Source organism: Girardinichthys multiradiatus, chromosome 18, assembly GCF_021462225.1.
Source record: "Girardinichthys multiradiatus isolate DD_20200921_A chromosome 18, DD_fGirMul_XY1, whole genome shotgun sequence".
NCBI classification, from domain to species: Eukaryota; Metazoa; Chordata; class Actinopteri; order Cyprinodontiformes; family Goodeidae; genus Girardinichthys; species Girardinichthys multiradiatus.
In genome coordinates, this window is record NC_061810.1 from 35,058,688 (window position 1) to 35,073,722 (window position 15,035).

Here is a 15,035-nt window from a genome sequence, read left to right on the forward strand (position 1 = left end):
AGATTAATGGTCGCTCACAGGAGAAACTTTCATACCAGCATTTGACATTCAGGCACAATAACACTCTTTAGCTCTAATGATTTTCTGGGCATTAAGCTACCAGAAAGGAATATGTGTTCACATTTAAGTTGATCTTATTTACTTTTTCTCAAACAGTGTGATTTTAAATCTTCTACATTTTACATTTCCAGAAAATATGGGATGTGGAGGAGTTTAAACTGGAATACCTTAAGTTTGCTTGTTGCCCCCCAGCTCAGCCGTCTCATGTTGGGGTTTACCCCAGTGGATGAGAGGGTTGCATCCCTGCGCCTTCGAGTTGGTGGCAGGTCTCTGACTGTTGTTTCTGCCTACGGGCCGAACAGTAGTGCAGAGTACCTAGTCTTCGTGGCGTACTTGTCGAGGGTGCTAGATAGTGCCCCTCCTGGGGACTCCATTATTTTGCTGGGGGACTTCAACGCCCAAGTGGGAAACAACAGTGACACCTGGAGAAGCGTGATCGGGAGGAATGGTCTCCCTGATCTGAATCTGAGTGGTGTTTTGTTATTGGACTTCTGTGCTAGTCATGGATTGCCCATAACGAACACCATGTTCAAACATAAGGGTGTCCATCAGTGCACTTGGCACCAGGACACCCTAGGCAGGAGGTTAATGATCGTCTTTGTTGTCGTATCATCAGACCTTCGGCCGCATGCTTTGGACACTCGGGTGAAGAGAGGGGCTGAGCTGTCCACTGATCACCGCCTGTTGGTGAGTTGAATCTGCTGGAAGAGGAGAAAGCCAGACAGACATGGCAGGCCCAAGCGCATAATGAGGGTCTGCTGGGAACATCCGGCAGAGCCCTTGGCCAGGGATGTATTTAACTCCCACCTCCGGGAGAGCTTTGACCAGATTCCAGGGGATGTTGGAGACATAGAGTCCAAGTGGACCATGTTCTCAGCATCTATTGTCGATGCTGCCGCCCGTAGCTGTGGCCATAAGGTCTGTAGTGCCTGTCGTGGCGGCAATCCCAGAACCTGGTGGTGGACACCGGCAGTAAGGGATGCTGTCAAGCTGAAGAAGGAGTCCTATCGGCTGTGGTTGGCTTGTGGGACTCCTGAGGCGGCTGACGGGTACCGTGAGGCCAAACATGCCGCGGCCCGGGCAGTGGCAGAGGCAAAAACTCGGTCCTGGGAGGAGTTTGGTGAGGCCTTTGAAAAGGACTACCGGTTGGCCTCGAATCGATTCTGGCAAACTGTCCGGTGCCTCAGGAGGGGGAAGCAGTGCTTCGCCAACACTGTTTACAGTAGGGGTGGGAGGCTGCTGACCTCAACTGGGGAAATTATTGGGCAATGGAAAGAGTATTTCGAGGATCTCCTCAATCCTGCCATCACGCATTCCCTGGTGGAAGCAGAGGTGGGGACTCGGGGTTAGACTCTTTCATCACCCAGGCTGAAGTCACCGAGGTGGTTAAAAAACCCCATGGTGGCAGGGCTTCGGGGGTGGATGAGATCCGCCCTGAGTACCTCGAGTCTCTGGATAAGTGGGACTGTCATGGTTGACACGCCTCTTCAACATTGCGTGGTGGTTGGGGACAGTGCCTCTGGACTGGCAGACTGGGGTGGTGGTCCCTGTTCATAAGAAGGGTGACCGGAAGGTGTGTTCCAAATACAGGGGGATCACACTCCTCAGCCTCCCTGGTAAGGCCTACACCAGGGTATTGGAGAGAAGAGTCCGGCCGATAGTCAAACCTCGGCTTCAGGAGGAGCCGTGTGGTTTTTGTCCCGGCCGTGGAACACTGGACCAGCTCTACATCCTCTGCAGGGTACTCGAGGGTTCACGGGAGTTTGCCCAACCAGTCCACATGTGTTTTGTGGACCTGGAGAAGGCATTCGACTGTGTCCCTTGTGGTGCCCTGTAGGGGTTGCTCCAGGAGTATGGAATCGGGGGCCCTTTATTAGGGGCCATCCGGTCCCTGTACAAGCGGAGCAGGAGTTTGGTCCGCATTACCGGCACTAAGTTGGACCTGTTCCCGGTGCATGTTGGACTCCGGCAGGGCTGCCCTTTGTCACCGGTCCTGTTCATAACTTTTATGGACAGGATTTCTAGGTGCAGCCAAGGGCCGGAGGGGGTCTGGTTTGGGACCAGTGGATCTCGTCTCTTCGTTTTGCAGATGACGTGGTCCTGCTGGCCCCCTCTGGCCAAGACCTACAGCATGTGCTAGGGCGGTTCGCAGCCGAGTGTGAAGCGGCTGGGATGAAGATCAGCTCCTCCAAGTCCGAGGCCATGGTTCTCGACCGGACAAGGGTGGCTTGTCCTCTTCAGGTCGGAGGGGAGTTTCTGCCTCAAGTGGAGGAGTTCAAGTATCTCGGGGTGTTGTTCACAAGTTAGGATAGAATGGGGCTGGAGATCGACAGACGGATTGGTGCGGCTGCCGCAGTAATGGGGGCACTGTGCCGGTCCGCTGTGGTGAAGAAAGAGCTGAACCAAAAAGCGAAGCTTTTGATTTACCGGTCGGTCTACATTCCCACCCTCACCTATGGCCATGAACTTTGGATCATGACTGAAAGAACGAGGTCCCGGATACAAGCGGCTGAAATGAGCTTCCTCCGTAGGGTGGCCTGGTAGAGCAGCTGCTCCTCCACATCGAGAGGAGCCAGCTTTGATAGATGATGGGACTGGCATGCCCCATTTAATAGCCTAGAGCTTGAATTTATTTAGAATTATAAAAAAAATGCATTTGGTGTTTGTTGTCAAACAGATTTTCATCATTTAAACATAAATGTAATATAAATTTAGGCATTCGGTATGCAATTAACTAAAACTAACACTAGACGGAAGTAAAGTGCTTCAAATGTCATGCTTGGTGTGTAATGAATCTGCATCAACAGCCATTAAAAGTATTTAAACACCACCCTGGCTGTCTGGTGGTTTGAGGCCACTTTGCCACAGTAGCCACGAAGGGGTAAAACTGTAAAAGCTAAAGTTCCCAAATATTTTCTATTCCTGTTTGCTCTGCAGACATCTTTGTTTATATGCAAGAATGCAACTCTGGTTGAAGGACTGGAAGTGTCGCCCATAACAAACACAAAGCATGGGTTGCAGGAATAAGGGGAATAAAATCCAATGTACACTTCCAGTTAAATGTTTACATAAACTCATCATGAGTATAATTGATGATCTATTTTAAATGATCTATTTGGTGAATTTTGCTGTTATTTTTACAATAGTTATTGCCTTTACAAACAATAACTGTTTTTGTTTAATGGCATATTGTAACACCAGAAAGTCTCATATGAAACCAGAGTAATTTTGGCTGTTACCCACAAACCAGAGCAAATGAAGAATGAAGACTCCAGGGTAATAAAACCATGACAGGGAAAATGTATATGTTCTACTGTCCTTTTGACCCTATAATGTGTTTGCTTTGCCTCATAAAAAGTGGTTTTCTTAAGGGCTGAATACTTTGGAGGTTGGGGTTAATTTTAACCAATTCAGTGAAGTGATTTAAGGTCAGAGCCTAGAGTTAGGGAAGTAAATGTGAATCAGTGTGTGATGACTTATTTATCATCACACTGGGCGTATGCAGATACTTGTTCTCACCTTTAGGGTCGTCTCTGACCACCAGGAGACCGTTTCGACACACCACTTTTCCTGTAGTTGCATCCACGAACACCAGAGAAGGGATGCTGGTTACCTTGTACTTGTTCCACAGCTTCATCTGTGGAGAAAGGTGGGGGAAGGATACAAAGAGAGCTTAAAGTAAGTGCATGGAAAACATCTCAGGGGATCAGATTTAGGTTTATTTTAGTTTAAGATGGGAAACAATTTACCCAGTCTAAAATTACATCTTCAGTCTCGGTGGGTGTTCACCAGAAGTACCATAGTGTAAACAAATGTCACCAGAATACGACAAGTATTTTAGAGAACAAACACACTCTCTGTTTTTTAAAGGAGGAGCACAGGACCGCGGCAAAAGAAAAGCAGCCCCGAGGGGAACTAACAGAGGGTGGGAAAGGACTCCGAATGTATTTAAAGTGGTTCGGTTGGACTAAACTCACACTGTCTCTTTTTTAATGTGAATAAAAGCCAATGCACAAATATGGCTTAGAGGATTCATACGTTTTCTGAACACCTGCTGGCATTAGATTAATACTTTCTATATGTCACGATAAAGCCAAGGGAGCCTCGTAAAGCCAGAATAGACGCTTTAAAGACAGAAATATGAGTGTGAACTATTCTCAAGAGTTTAACGATTAGTGCCATCCGTGGTGTCAAAGAGCAGATGAAACTTTTCAGAGGTTCACTTTGCACATCAGAGACATAGATTTAACCTCGGAATAGAAAACAGCATCGTGGAGAGGCAGCATCAACGTATTATGCAGCACAACTGCTTTAAGAAACAGAGGGAAAAGGAGGCTTCTCGTGAATTTATGGCACATGCTTTGAAAATGTAAACAGAAGACAGTAGGAAGCACACTGTCAACATTTGTTTTATCTTTTTTGAAAACCTAGTTAAAGGATCATGCCAACTGACAGCCTTGCCTGTGTACAAGATCATCTAAGATGAGCCTCCACACATGACATTCTAGAACTAGCAGAAAGGTAACTAGTATTCACCTTTTCAAGACATGATTGATACTGTATTCTATCTCCTTTCTTTATTCACATTCTCCCTGGATTTAAAAGTCTCGGCAGGCATTTTAAGATCTCAGGGTTAAGGTAAAGATCTACTTTCTCAATATATACACAGTGACTGCTGTTTTATTAATGTTAGCTGTGCTAATGGTTAACATAAAATGCAAAAACACAATACACTTTGCTTTAGAATAATGAAACCCTGTTTTCCAGTGACTTCCCTTTCACAGTGTGCCTTTGCGTTTATTATAGTTAATAATCACCCACAGCAAAATCGTTTAAATGCCATTCCTGTATCTTCTTGTTTTATAGGTCTTAAAAAAAAAAAAAAAAAAGAGTTGACCAAAGGAGATATCAAACCTTAAAATAATGGAAATAGGAAGCTGGCCACTGTATTCTGATCGGAGTATTTAAATGTTGAATTACGTTAGAAGTCTCTAAAATGCGAACTTCTATTTTTTTGGTCACTTTTAAAAGTTAAAAGACCACAGTCTTCATAGTCCACTGAAGACTCAATATCTGCTTACAATTCAATGGGATTAGTGGCATCTTCTGCAGTTGCCTATTTAAGGTTACCAGCCAAACACTGGATCTCTGCAACTCATCCGCCTGCCATCATCCAGTGTAACAATTTTAGACAAAGAGACAGATTTAGATGAAGGTAAAAGCAGAGTAGCAAGAAAAATAAAGGAAAAGAGCAGAGTGATACTATGTCCAGGAAATGTACTCATTAAAAATCCAAATATATGCATACTGAGGGTATCCAATAGCATCTCAGTCAAATGGTTCGATTACAAATAATATTAAGCAAGAAACTGAAGGGAAAATACTTCTTGAACTAAACAGCTTCCAGATTAGTGGTGAGGTTAATCCTTGTTGGCAAATCATACCTTTCAAGTTCAGATATTTTCACAGGAGAACTTCATTTAAGATCTCTCAAAATATGATCAGATAATTAAAGTGGAGGGTTGTAAAACACAGAAACATGTAATTAAGGAACAAACAGGGATTTGTGTAACCTTGTTGTTGCTGCTAACTCGGCAGATCTTAGAACTTAGTCGGTCTTGTGGCTTGGCTACAAATCAGTTAACACTGTGATGTAAAATATTTCAAAGATTTTGCCTCAAAGTGGAATGTGGCACCTTGACAGAAAAGAGCTCAGTGTTCAAGGGGATAGGTTTAAGTGGGGATACCTCACATATGCTGTTGTCAAGTGTCGAGTTAAACGGGTTCCTTCCAACACTGTCTTGAAAAACTATTTTGAACAATCTAAAATATAAAAATGTTCAGAGTTATTTCACACCTTTTGTTTACTATATAATTCCATGTGTGTTAATTCACAGTTTTGTTGCCTTGGGTGAGAATCTACAATGTAAATACTCATGAAAATAAAGAGACCTATTAAGTGAGAAAGTGTATCTAACACTTTTGACTGGTAGTGTATATTTGTGCATAAAAATAAAAAAATACTCTTTTCAAGAAGGGAACAGCAGAGATGTTAACAATTTTGAGTTTGCTGGGAAGAAAGACCTGCAATAATCTAGCATGCAGTTTATATATAATAGGTTGTTTCAAATGAAAGAAAAAAAAGAATTACATAAATCATTCTTTCAAATTTGCACTCAGTCCTTTTTCACGAACTGCTTCAGCGTTAATGGAGAGACAATTACAACATTCCTGTTACAAATGTGTTTCTGCCCCTGTATGTGGTGCAGATAAGATTTAGGAAAACATTTGACAGTTAGGGTACAATAGAGCCATGGGAGCAGTAATATCACTCTCAAAACTGAACACTAGCTCAGAGTTACAAACTCCTCAATAAGGAAAGTCCTAAAACTTTAAGAGTTTCTAAATGATGTCCTAATTTGCATAATTGTTAATTTGCATGTAATTGTTATGCATACTGTTGGAGAGAGGAATAATGTTATGAGACTGTAACAGTTACTGCTATTGTAATGCAGTGTGTCACCACATGGCGGCACCACTTGCCTATTATGATCAGCAGGTCACCATTTTATTCTTCTTCCTGTGCTCCTCTATCTGACCTGGATTTCCCGCATGTGTATGTGGATTAGTGTGCTCCCCAGTAATGGGTGGTAAAGCTGAAACTTTATGTATACTCCTTAAAATAAATAAGTACTGTGGAAAGTTATAAGTCATTGCTCATTCGCTATCCATCTGCACACCTCCGCGATTGATGTCATCCCTGCCTTGCGTTAGAAGACGGACAAATAAAGTAAAAAACATCTTAAATATGTCAGTCAGTCAGTCAGATAAAAAGTAATGAAAACACATGAAGTCCCAATTCCAACCCATCTCCTTTATCAGAGGTTATAACCACAAAAAGTGACCCTAAAGAGACATTCTGGTAGAGTACTGAGCACTTTTTAAAAGCACTTTTTGTAATTTATATGCGTGTTAGGATTTTGGTTTAGCTATTTTCAGTTTGGCCTGGTTAACCTTACAAACTCCTTATGAGTTTGCCGCAACAGCAACAACAACCTATGCAGTGACAGCTTCGGCATTATACTGCGTTTCATCGGAAGTCGGAACGAATGCCCCTTTTCCACTGGCCCGACTTGGCTCCACTCGGCTCGCTTCGCGAGCATTTCCATTACTGTTATTTCAGTACATACTTTATCGGTACTTCCTTCTTAGTAGGTGCTAAGCGAGGCCGAGACGGTGACGTGAACAAACGGCTGCTCACTGATTGGCCGTGGCACGGCCCGCCGTAAGAGTCGAGCAGCGTAAAAAAAACACCCACCATTTTCAAACGTGCATTCAAGCGAGTGATAGAAACATATGATGGAGTTCGCACAGTTATCTGGAAAAGTTACCCCTTGGAGCAACGACGAAGGGCAAGCTTTTCTGGGGATCATAGGAGACTGCAATATTCAGCGGCAGCTTAATAAATATATAGGCAACAACTATTAGAAATCAATGAAATAAATTCAAATCTTTCCAAGTCTCTTAAAAGGAACGTGAAATCTTTAATAATAATAATAACACGGATGTCAAAATCCTACTTGTCAAATCTAATTGTCAATGCAGTCAGCAGATTTAATCCCCAGGCAATAAACGTGCTACTTGTGGTTTTTGTAACGCGTTTCGGTCTTCTTTACATTGCCGGTTGGTGAAGAACGGTAGTGCTCCAATACCGCTGCCACATGTTTAATTCGTGGTTATGCAGCACGACACATGATGCTTTAAAGCCGCGCCTCCAGGAGGTGTTCCCTTCGGCGAAGCGAAAGCGGGTCTATGGAAAAGTAACACAAAACGTGCAGAGCCGTGCGGAGCTGTTCCGGGCTGGCCAATTCGAGCCAGTGGAAAAGGGGCATAGGATGTCGGAGTTAACGTAATCTCCGAGTTGAAGGATTCCAGTTTCCTGCTTGTTTTCATTCGTATTGCTAGCAACTGTAACAGCAGTTTTATAGTCTGGGGAAAGAGCCTACAGCAGCACCTGCTGCATCTTGAGAAGATTAAGAATAATATGTGCTTTTATGTTGTGGTAATAATTACATAACGATAATAACATCAGAAAAAGTCGCAACCTTTATTAGCTTGCCATTTTCTTGAAAAATAGTAACAAGGGGGGTCTGAGTAGTTGCTTATCAAGTCTGGAAACTGTCAAAGGCAGCATCAAATTATTTGTAAAATATGAGTAAAACCACGTGTGGTGAAAATTTTTCCTAACTTTAAACACAGCGATGTTTATGTGACCAAATGCTATGCTAATCAAAGCTAAGCTAACATACTTTAGGCAATGAACATTTTTATAAATAATCTGTTACATAACCTATTTTTAATGGTTCCTTCATAATCAACTTAAAAATTATTCTGTGAAATAAGACAACATAATGGGCAGGAATAACAGGAAAAACACATGGCAAATTAGCCACTAATGAAAATGAAAATTTGTTACAGATTTCACTTCCAAAGAACAGAAATCATCAACCCAAGAGGGTAGTCGAGATGAGGTCAACTATGTAAACTGCTATTAAATTCAGTATAACAGAAGTGGATGTGGCCACACAGCATTCTCTCATGGCAGCTATTCATTATCAGTATCAACAGTGTGTGTCACAACAGAGCTGAGCAGCAGGTTTCACTACATCATTACACACTGGTTTAACTATACGAAAACCCCTTGCAAAAAGGTCACAGACACTTAAGACTATAAGGAACTGCAAATCCATACTAAAGATCGATACTCTCCAAGACATGCGAGTGTTAGAGTCACTCTACACTACTCATCACACTAATTGGATCATACACGACTGAGAACAGAATTATATGCCCACCGTGAGACAACTGCATGTGGTGATACTGAGGTTGAGAATCCTTGATAATCAAAGAAAACTGATTTTCTTTAGAGACTGCTTGGTGGGATCACTGACTGGCTGTTGGGGTGTAAATGAGAAAGAAAAACAATATACCTATTTCCAGTAAATCCACATTTCCATGTTGCATGTCATGCAGGGCAGTTGGTTTTGTGCATCAGTGCACTGCTAGTTTTTATGGCTATATTTCTCCACAGTAAAAACTGAGTAGTTTAGGTGCTGACCCCTCAACGCTTTGTGTTCACAATCTTTAAAATCCAGGCACACACCCTTACATCAGTTTTGGCTCAGTCCCTTTTATGACATGCCTACAGTCTACCCTGCAATAAAAATTTAACCTGTGTTCTGTAATTGGTGGGTCCCTAGTGAATGTCACATTGAGTGAAACAAAGTGGGAAGAATTTTCCTCACTCAACCTATGACTAAGCTCCATCTCCTCATAGATCTACTTTCCCTGAATCACTGTGGCCTGAGGCATCTGTCAGATACTTCCACTGCTGCTTCATAACAACAGCGTCACTATAAAGGAAGGAAGGAAGTGAAGCCTTTACAACTGAGAATATAAAAGCTATCCTACCATGGTAGCAGATAGCAGATAAGTCCTTTATCTTTGAACATTATAGACGAGGAACACTGCTGATAACCCTCCAGATTCCTTGGGTAATTAAAAAAGACAATAGTAAGAACATAAGCGAGGTTAGGAACTTATATTGGCATTTATAAACTCCTACATTCTCAATAAATGTTGCAGTATAGAGTAGGAACTTTGAATTATAAAAACTGCAAGAGTATTTTTTCTATGCATCAAAGTTTAATGCACAAAATAGATAATCAATTGATCCATATATTGGCACCGACATCATTACCTGGAAATGTATCTGATGGACCTACCATCCCCACATTGGACATGTTCAACAAAAGCACTTTTTTTTAAAGAGACTTTTTTTTTTACTGGAATTGCCTGCAGGCAGTGTGATCTCTGACCGTAAAGATTTGCAGTAGTGGAGCAGAGGAAGGCAGAAATTGTGTGCCTCTTGGATGGATTTTTCAGTAATAAAGCCATGACCTGTGCTACATCTACAGCTTTATCTGAAAATGCATTCAAACTCACATGTTGATGTATGGCAGCATCAACACTTCACTTAAACTCTGAAACCTTCAGAGTTTTCTCTCCCCTCAGTCTTTGGTTTGCAGACAGATGAGAAACAACTACTGCTGTGCTGCTGTAACTCCCTTTTTGGCCAATGCCCCTGCAGCCAGTTTTGACTTACATTCCTCCAAGCTGCACCCCGCCTCTACTCAATCTGCTCCCGAGGCTCTCAGTAACTGCCTGTATCCACTTCAAAACGCTGCTGCTGCTCTTCATGGCTACAAAGAAAGCCCCTACCCTTCCACCTCTCAGCCATACTTCACCTCACACTAAGTCGGCTAGTGCGTGTTGGTCTGACCTGACTGTCACTTTAACTCATTCAAGAGTCTTCCCCTGCAGCGGCTCCCTGTACAAATCTAAAACCTTGTGACAGCTGCACAGCCAACACCTTCTCTTCCTCTGTGAATGTGGTGACAAATCTCTTTGAATAGGAAACATTAATTCTGGAGAAACTGTCAGGTGATTGGAATTGGATGAATTTTGTGTTTGAATGGCTACCAATGGTGGTGATCTGCCAGTCATAAATGAAAAGTCCAATGTTTTTTCCGATCTGTAAAAGGACCATTTAAAGCGATAACAGGTTGCACTGACAAGACCCTGCAGTGTGGATGTTGTTCTTGAGTGGAAAAAACACATTTCCAGCAACACTGAAGTGTTGATAAAATGAAATCTGAAGAACAAAGAGGTAAGAAGCTTCTGAGAAAGGAAACTAACTAGAAGGCATGTTGGCTGGTTGACATCAGTAGATAAGAGGAAGCGAATCATATTACAGCACAGTTGCTCGGTTTAACAATTCCTGAACAGTCCCGTTCTATCCATCACAGAACATTTTGGATTAGGAAATGTATGCAGTGTTTTGGCAATCTCACAGGAGCTACTGGCAGTACTGCTAACAGTGCTACAGGTGCTATACACTAATATTGGAAAACAAAGACAATTAAAATCTTTAAATCTGTGATCTTGTTGCCTTTGTTTTAAAATAATACTGAAATCTTGTTGCACTGCTGAGCTGTGTAACAAACCTCTCTCTCTGTCTAATAATAAATGATTGTGGATGTCACAAAAGGCTCTTTAAAACTCAGTTATAATTATAATAAATTAAGTATTTAACAATCAGAAACAACAGTAATTTAGAGCTTTTTTATCTGAAATACTGTGGCACATTAAGAAGTTATGTCAAAAAACCCAATCAGTATCCATTAGTCGCATGAAATATCTGTTCTAAATCATCAATTTCTTCATCCCCACAGAGCAATCTTTATTTCAAAATTAAAGTATCAAAGAGATTCTTATTTGTACTTAATAAAGTGTTTAATTAACTATACTGTCAGTGTTCCCCAGGGCAGCTGTGGCTACAACGTAGCTCAACACTGTCCATGCGTGAATGTGTGTATGACTGAATGTAGTGTGAAGCAATTTGGGGTCTCTGGGGACTTGATAAAGCGCTATACAAGCCATTTACCATACTGAGATGTATTTTATATTGATTTATTTATGTAAAATATGTAAAAGAAAAATGATAACAATAAACTCACCCTAACCTAAAAGGTCAAACCACCACCATATAACTTTTCAGAGTCATGATAATGTCTTTATTTCACAGAAAAAGGGAAACAAGTAGTTATTTGTTGTGAATGGATCTTGTAGAAAATAATAATGTGCACTGAATTTGTAGGTGTGCAAAAAAGAAAAAAAGACTTACTGAACTACAACCTGTGATGTTGAAAGGCACATCTAATTCTGTTTTATTGAGCTGATTCTTCAAGATAATTCTGTCCCCTAACCTGGAGGATGTTATTGTATGTGTGATTTTCAGTAATGCAAAAGGAGAGGTCTTTAACTTTGGGCTTAAAAAAACATTTTATGATAAATATTTGTTGTGAAAACAGTTAGTTTTGTAATTTCCTAACGTAAATGGAACAAAAAACAGAATTTGTATTGTTTTTTTTTTTATAGTTCTCAAAGAGAAATCGGAAATGGCTAAAAGTGGCATTGGCCAGTCTAAGTTAAGGGATCAGAACTTTACCTAAAAATATCTGATTGCCGCATCTCTACTCTCCACTAATTTCTTCACCACACTTGTCAAATCACTTTACAGTTTGTAAGCTATTCTCTAATCACTTGCATTTTTCTGATCAAACTCACTGCTATGTTCATGAAATGTAAAAACATGGGGAACATCTACTCCAAACTGCTCCTGAAATACTCATCCTGCACCAAACAGCTATTGTGATTGGAAAATGCATGATCTTTGAAAATTGCAGGATTTAAACTATCCATCTTCAAAGGCAAATGTTGCATCAATCATGCATTTAATATTTCTGTAACATTCCGCTCGTGAATCCTGCAGAACACAGATGGGAGACAACGGCTATATTGCCTTTTTTCCCCCAAAGTGCCCCCTTGTTGCCAAGGAAACCAGCCCCTACCTTTTCCCCTCCCCAAAATCAGGACATGTCACGAAGTGGCAGACACTTTGTGGGCTGTTAGTTAATAATTCAGAGATAAATACATGGTTTTGTGCTGAAAACAGGTGCCAGAATGTCAGTGGGCTTTAGAAGAAGTAACTCTGTAGAAAAAAATAAAAGAATAAATGAGGGAGTTTTCAATGAGGGTGAATGTTTCCCCCTTTTCCGCCTTGTAAGGAGTGACAAAAGCAACCCCCTGAATACAGACTAATTCCAAATTCAAACCCTGCGTTTTGAGAAGTTTAAATGATGTGTCGAAGAGAATGTAAAAAAAGGCAGGGGGGGATTGTAAAGGAGCAAAAAGCCAAGGCTCAATAGGAATATGCAGCATTGTCCCAACACAGAAGTGGGATTGCCCCTGAGGGTGACATTCTGCCAGGTCAAAGGTCAGAATGGCAAGGGGTGCAGACTTCACTCCCAGTGGTGTTTAGATCAGCATGCCTACCTTCTCCCCCCAAATAGTTTTAATGTCCTTTATCTCTCCTGGAATCTGGTGGTTTTGGACAAAAACAACTTTTAAACTTGCTACACAAACACACAATGTTCACACTAATGTGGAAAAATGTTTTTTTTTTTTGCTTAAGTCCCCACAAACCCAACAACAACTGCTCATCAACCACAAGAATGCGTTATGTTGAAAAGCATTTGATTTGAGGAAAGTGAAATGAAAAACACACGTCTGGTAGGAATCAGTGTGATTATCATGTGATTCCAGGCATCCGTTTCACATGTGATCCATTTGTGAAATGCCTGATATGTTGTTTAACCCACTCCTCACCTTTTATTGAGATAATACTAATCCATATTACCCAAAAGTGCAAATAAAGGGCACAGTTGCTGTTAGAAATCTCTGGTTATATCATGATCATTTTTGTAGTGCCTTACAAAAGTATTCCCACCTCTCTTTTCCCCCATTTTGTTATGTTAGAACCACAAACCTCAAACATTGGGCATAATTGTAAGTACAAGGAAGAAGATGCACAATTCTCTAAATTTTTACAAATAAATACATTTGAAAGTGTGGTATGCATTTGTATTCAGCGACCTCTACGCTTATACCCCTAAAAATAATACAGTGCAACCAAGTGGAACCAAGTGTTTATCTATCAGATAAAATCATAATAAAAACATTGACATTTTATGGCTGCATCTTGAGAATATTTTAAAATGTTTAAGGGGTGTGAATACTTCTGCAAGAAACTGTATCTAACAATCCTCCACCATGCAATAAAATTTTCAGAATGCCCTGCACGGCAAACATTCAGCTTTATTTTTTTACACAAGCCAACATTGCTTCTAACTTTAATCTCCAATCTCTGCTGGTCAATCATTAAACTATGTCTACAGTAATGATTCACCTCCTAATGCAGTGTTTGAAGCCTGCTGTATAAACACTGAATCCTGATTTCCAAGGTGGTTTTAACTCTATCAGCCTACACTTCATCTCGTCAGGGCCTGCAGGCTCTGACAGACACACAGATATAGATGATATAAACCTGGGCTGATTCTGGACCAGCTCAGTCAGTTACCTCAGAGTGACCCCTCTGTAATGGGCATTACAGCCTCACACTGATCAGCCAACTCTTGACATGGAAAGAACGGTGTATTTTTTTAAAGTTTGTCTTTTGCATATTGTATGCCAAAAGGTAATATGACCCACATGCTCTGTCCACTGTAATCAAATGCAAAAGGAATTCTGATTCTGCAGCCAAGAGGAATACTTTGAATAGCTTGTTTAAGAAAAAAGAAAATATAATTTACCGGGGCTGCTCAACATAAAAGAATAAAAAAAACTGCAAGTATTTTTCTTACATTTCATCAAATCTTAAGTCTGGCCTTTTAGCATAATGTTGTAAATGTAACATATCTTTGTCACATGTCTATAAACTCAAGCTAGTAGTTGTTAAAGCAAACATTTGAGTGAACAAAAAAGCAAAACAAAAGTGGAAATGCACAAATAAATATTTTATGGCTAGCATTTCAAAAACAGCAGTCTCTGTGTGTACATTCTTGCAAATGTAAATCCATATCTCAACAGATTTCCATAAGGCTTCCAACATTTACAAATCCAGCATGACATGCAGAGAGATGAAAAGCTCCATAGCACAAAACAGAACACTTTGCAGTAATACGGCCAGCCTTTCTGTTATCTTCAGAAAGTCTTGCTCTCTCTTGCATCCTAAACAAACACCTGAAATGGTTGCATTTATAAGTTATCTTTGAAATAGCTACCAACAGCTTTTGTTATTCCTCTGGATCCCTTTCCAGAGAGCAGTCACTGTATAACAGGGTTTTACTATTTTAAAACACAGACAAATATATCATGGACTTGGCATTTTACACTGTCTTTAGCATCTTATATTAGCTAGCATTACTAAAAAAGCAGTCTCCGTGTGTAATCCCAAGAAATTCTATATTCTTAGCGCTTCAATTTACAAAAGCCTGCAAACATTTCTAAATCTA

At 40.8% G+C, this 15,035-nt stretch overlaps 1 protein-coding gene across 2 annotated transcripts in view; it reads right to left on the reverse strand.

The window, feature by feature from the left end:
• Positions 1 to 15,035, reverse strand: part of nxn (nucleoredoxin) — a 96,382-nt gene that overhangs the window by 20,022 nt on the left and 61,325 nt on the right. For both annotated transcript variants that reach the window (XM_047392475.1, XM_047392476.1), the window contains exon 2: positions 3,580 to 3,697. In XM_047392475.1, the coding sequence (XP_047248431.1) occupies positions 3,580 to 3,697 (118 nt within the window). The remainder of the gene's footprint in view (positions 1 to 3,579; positions 3,698 to 15,035) is intronic.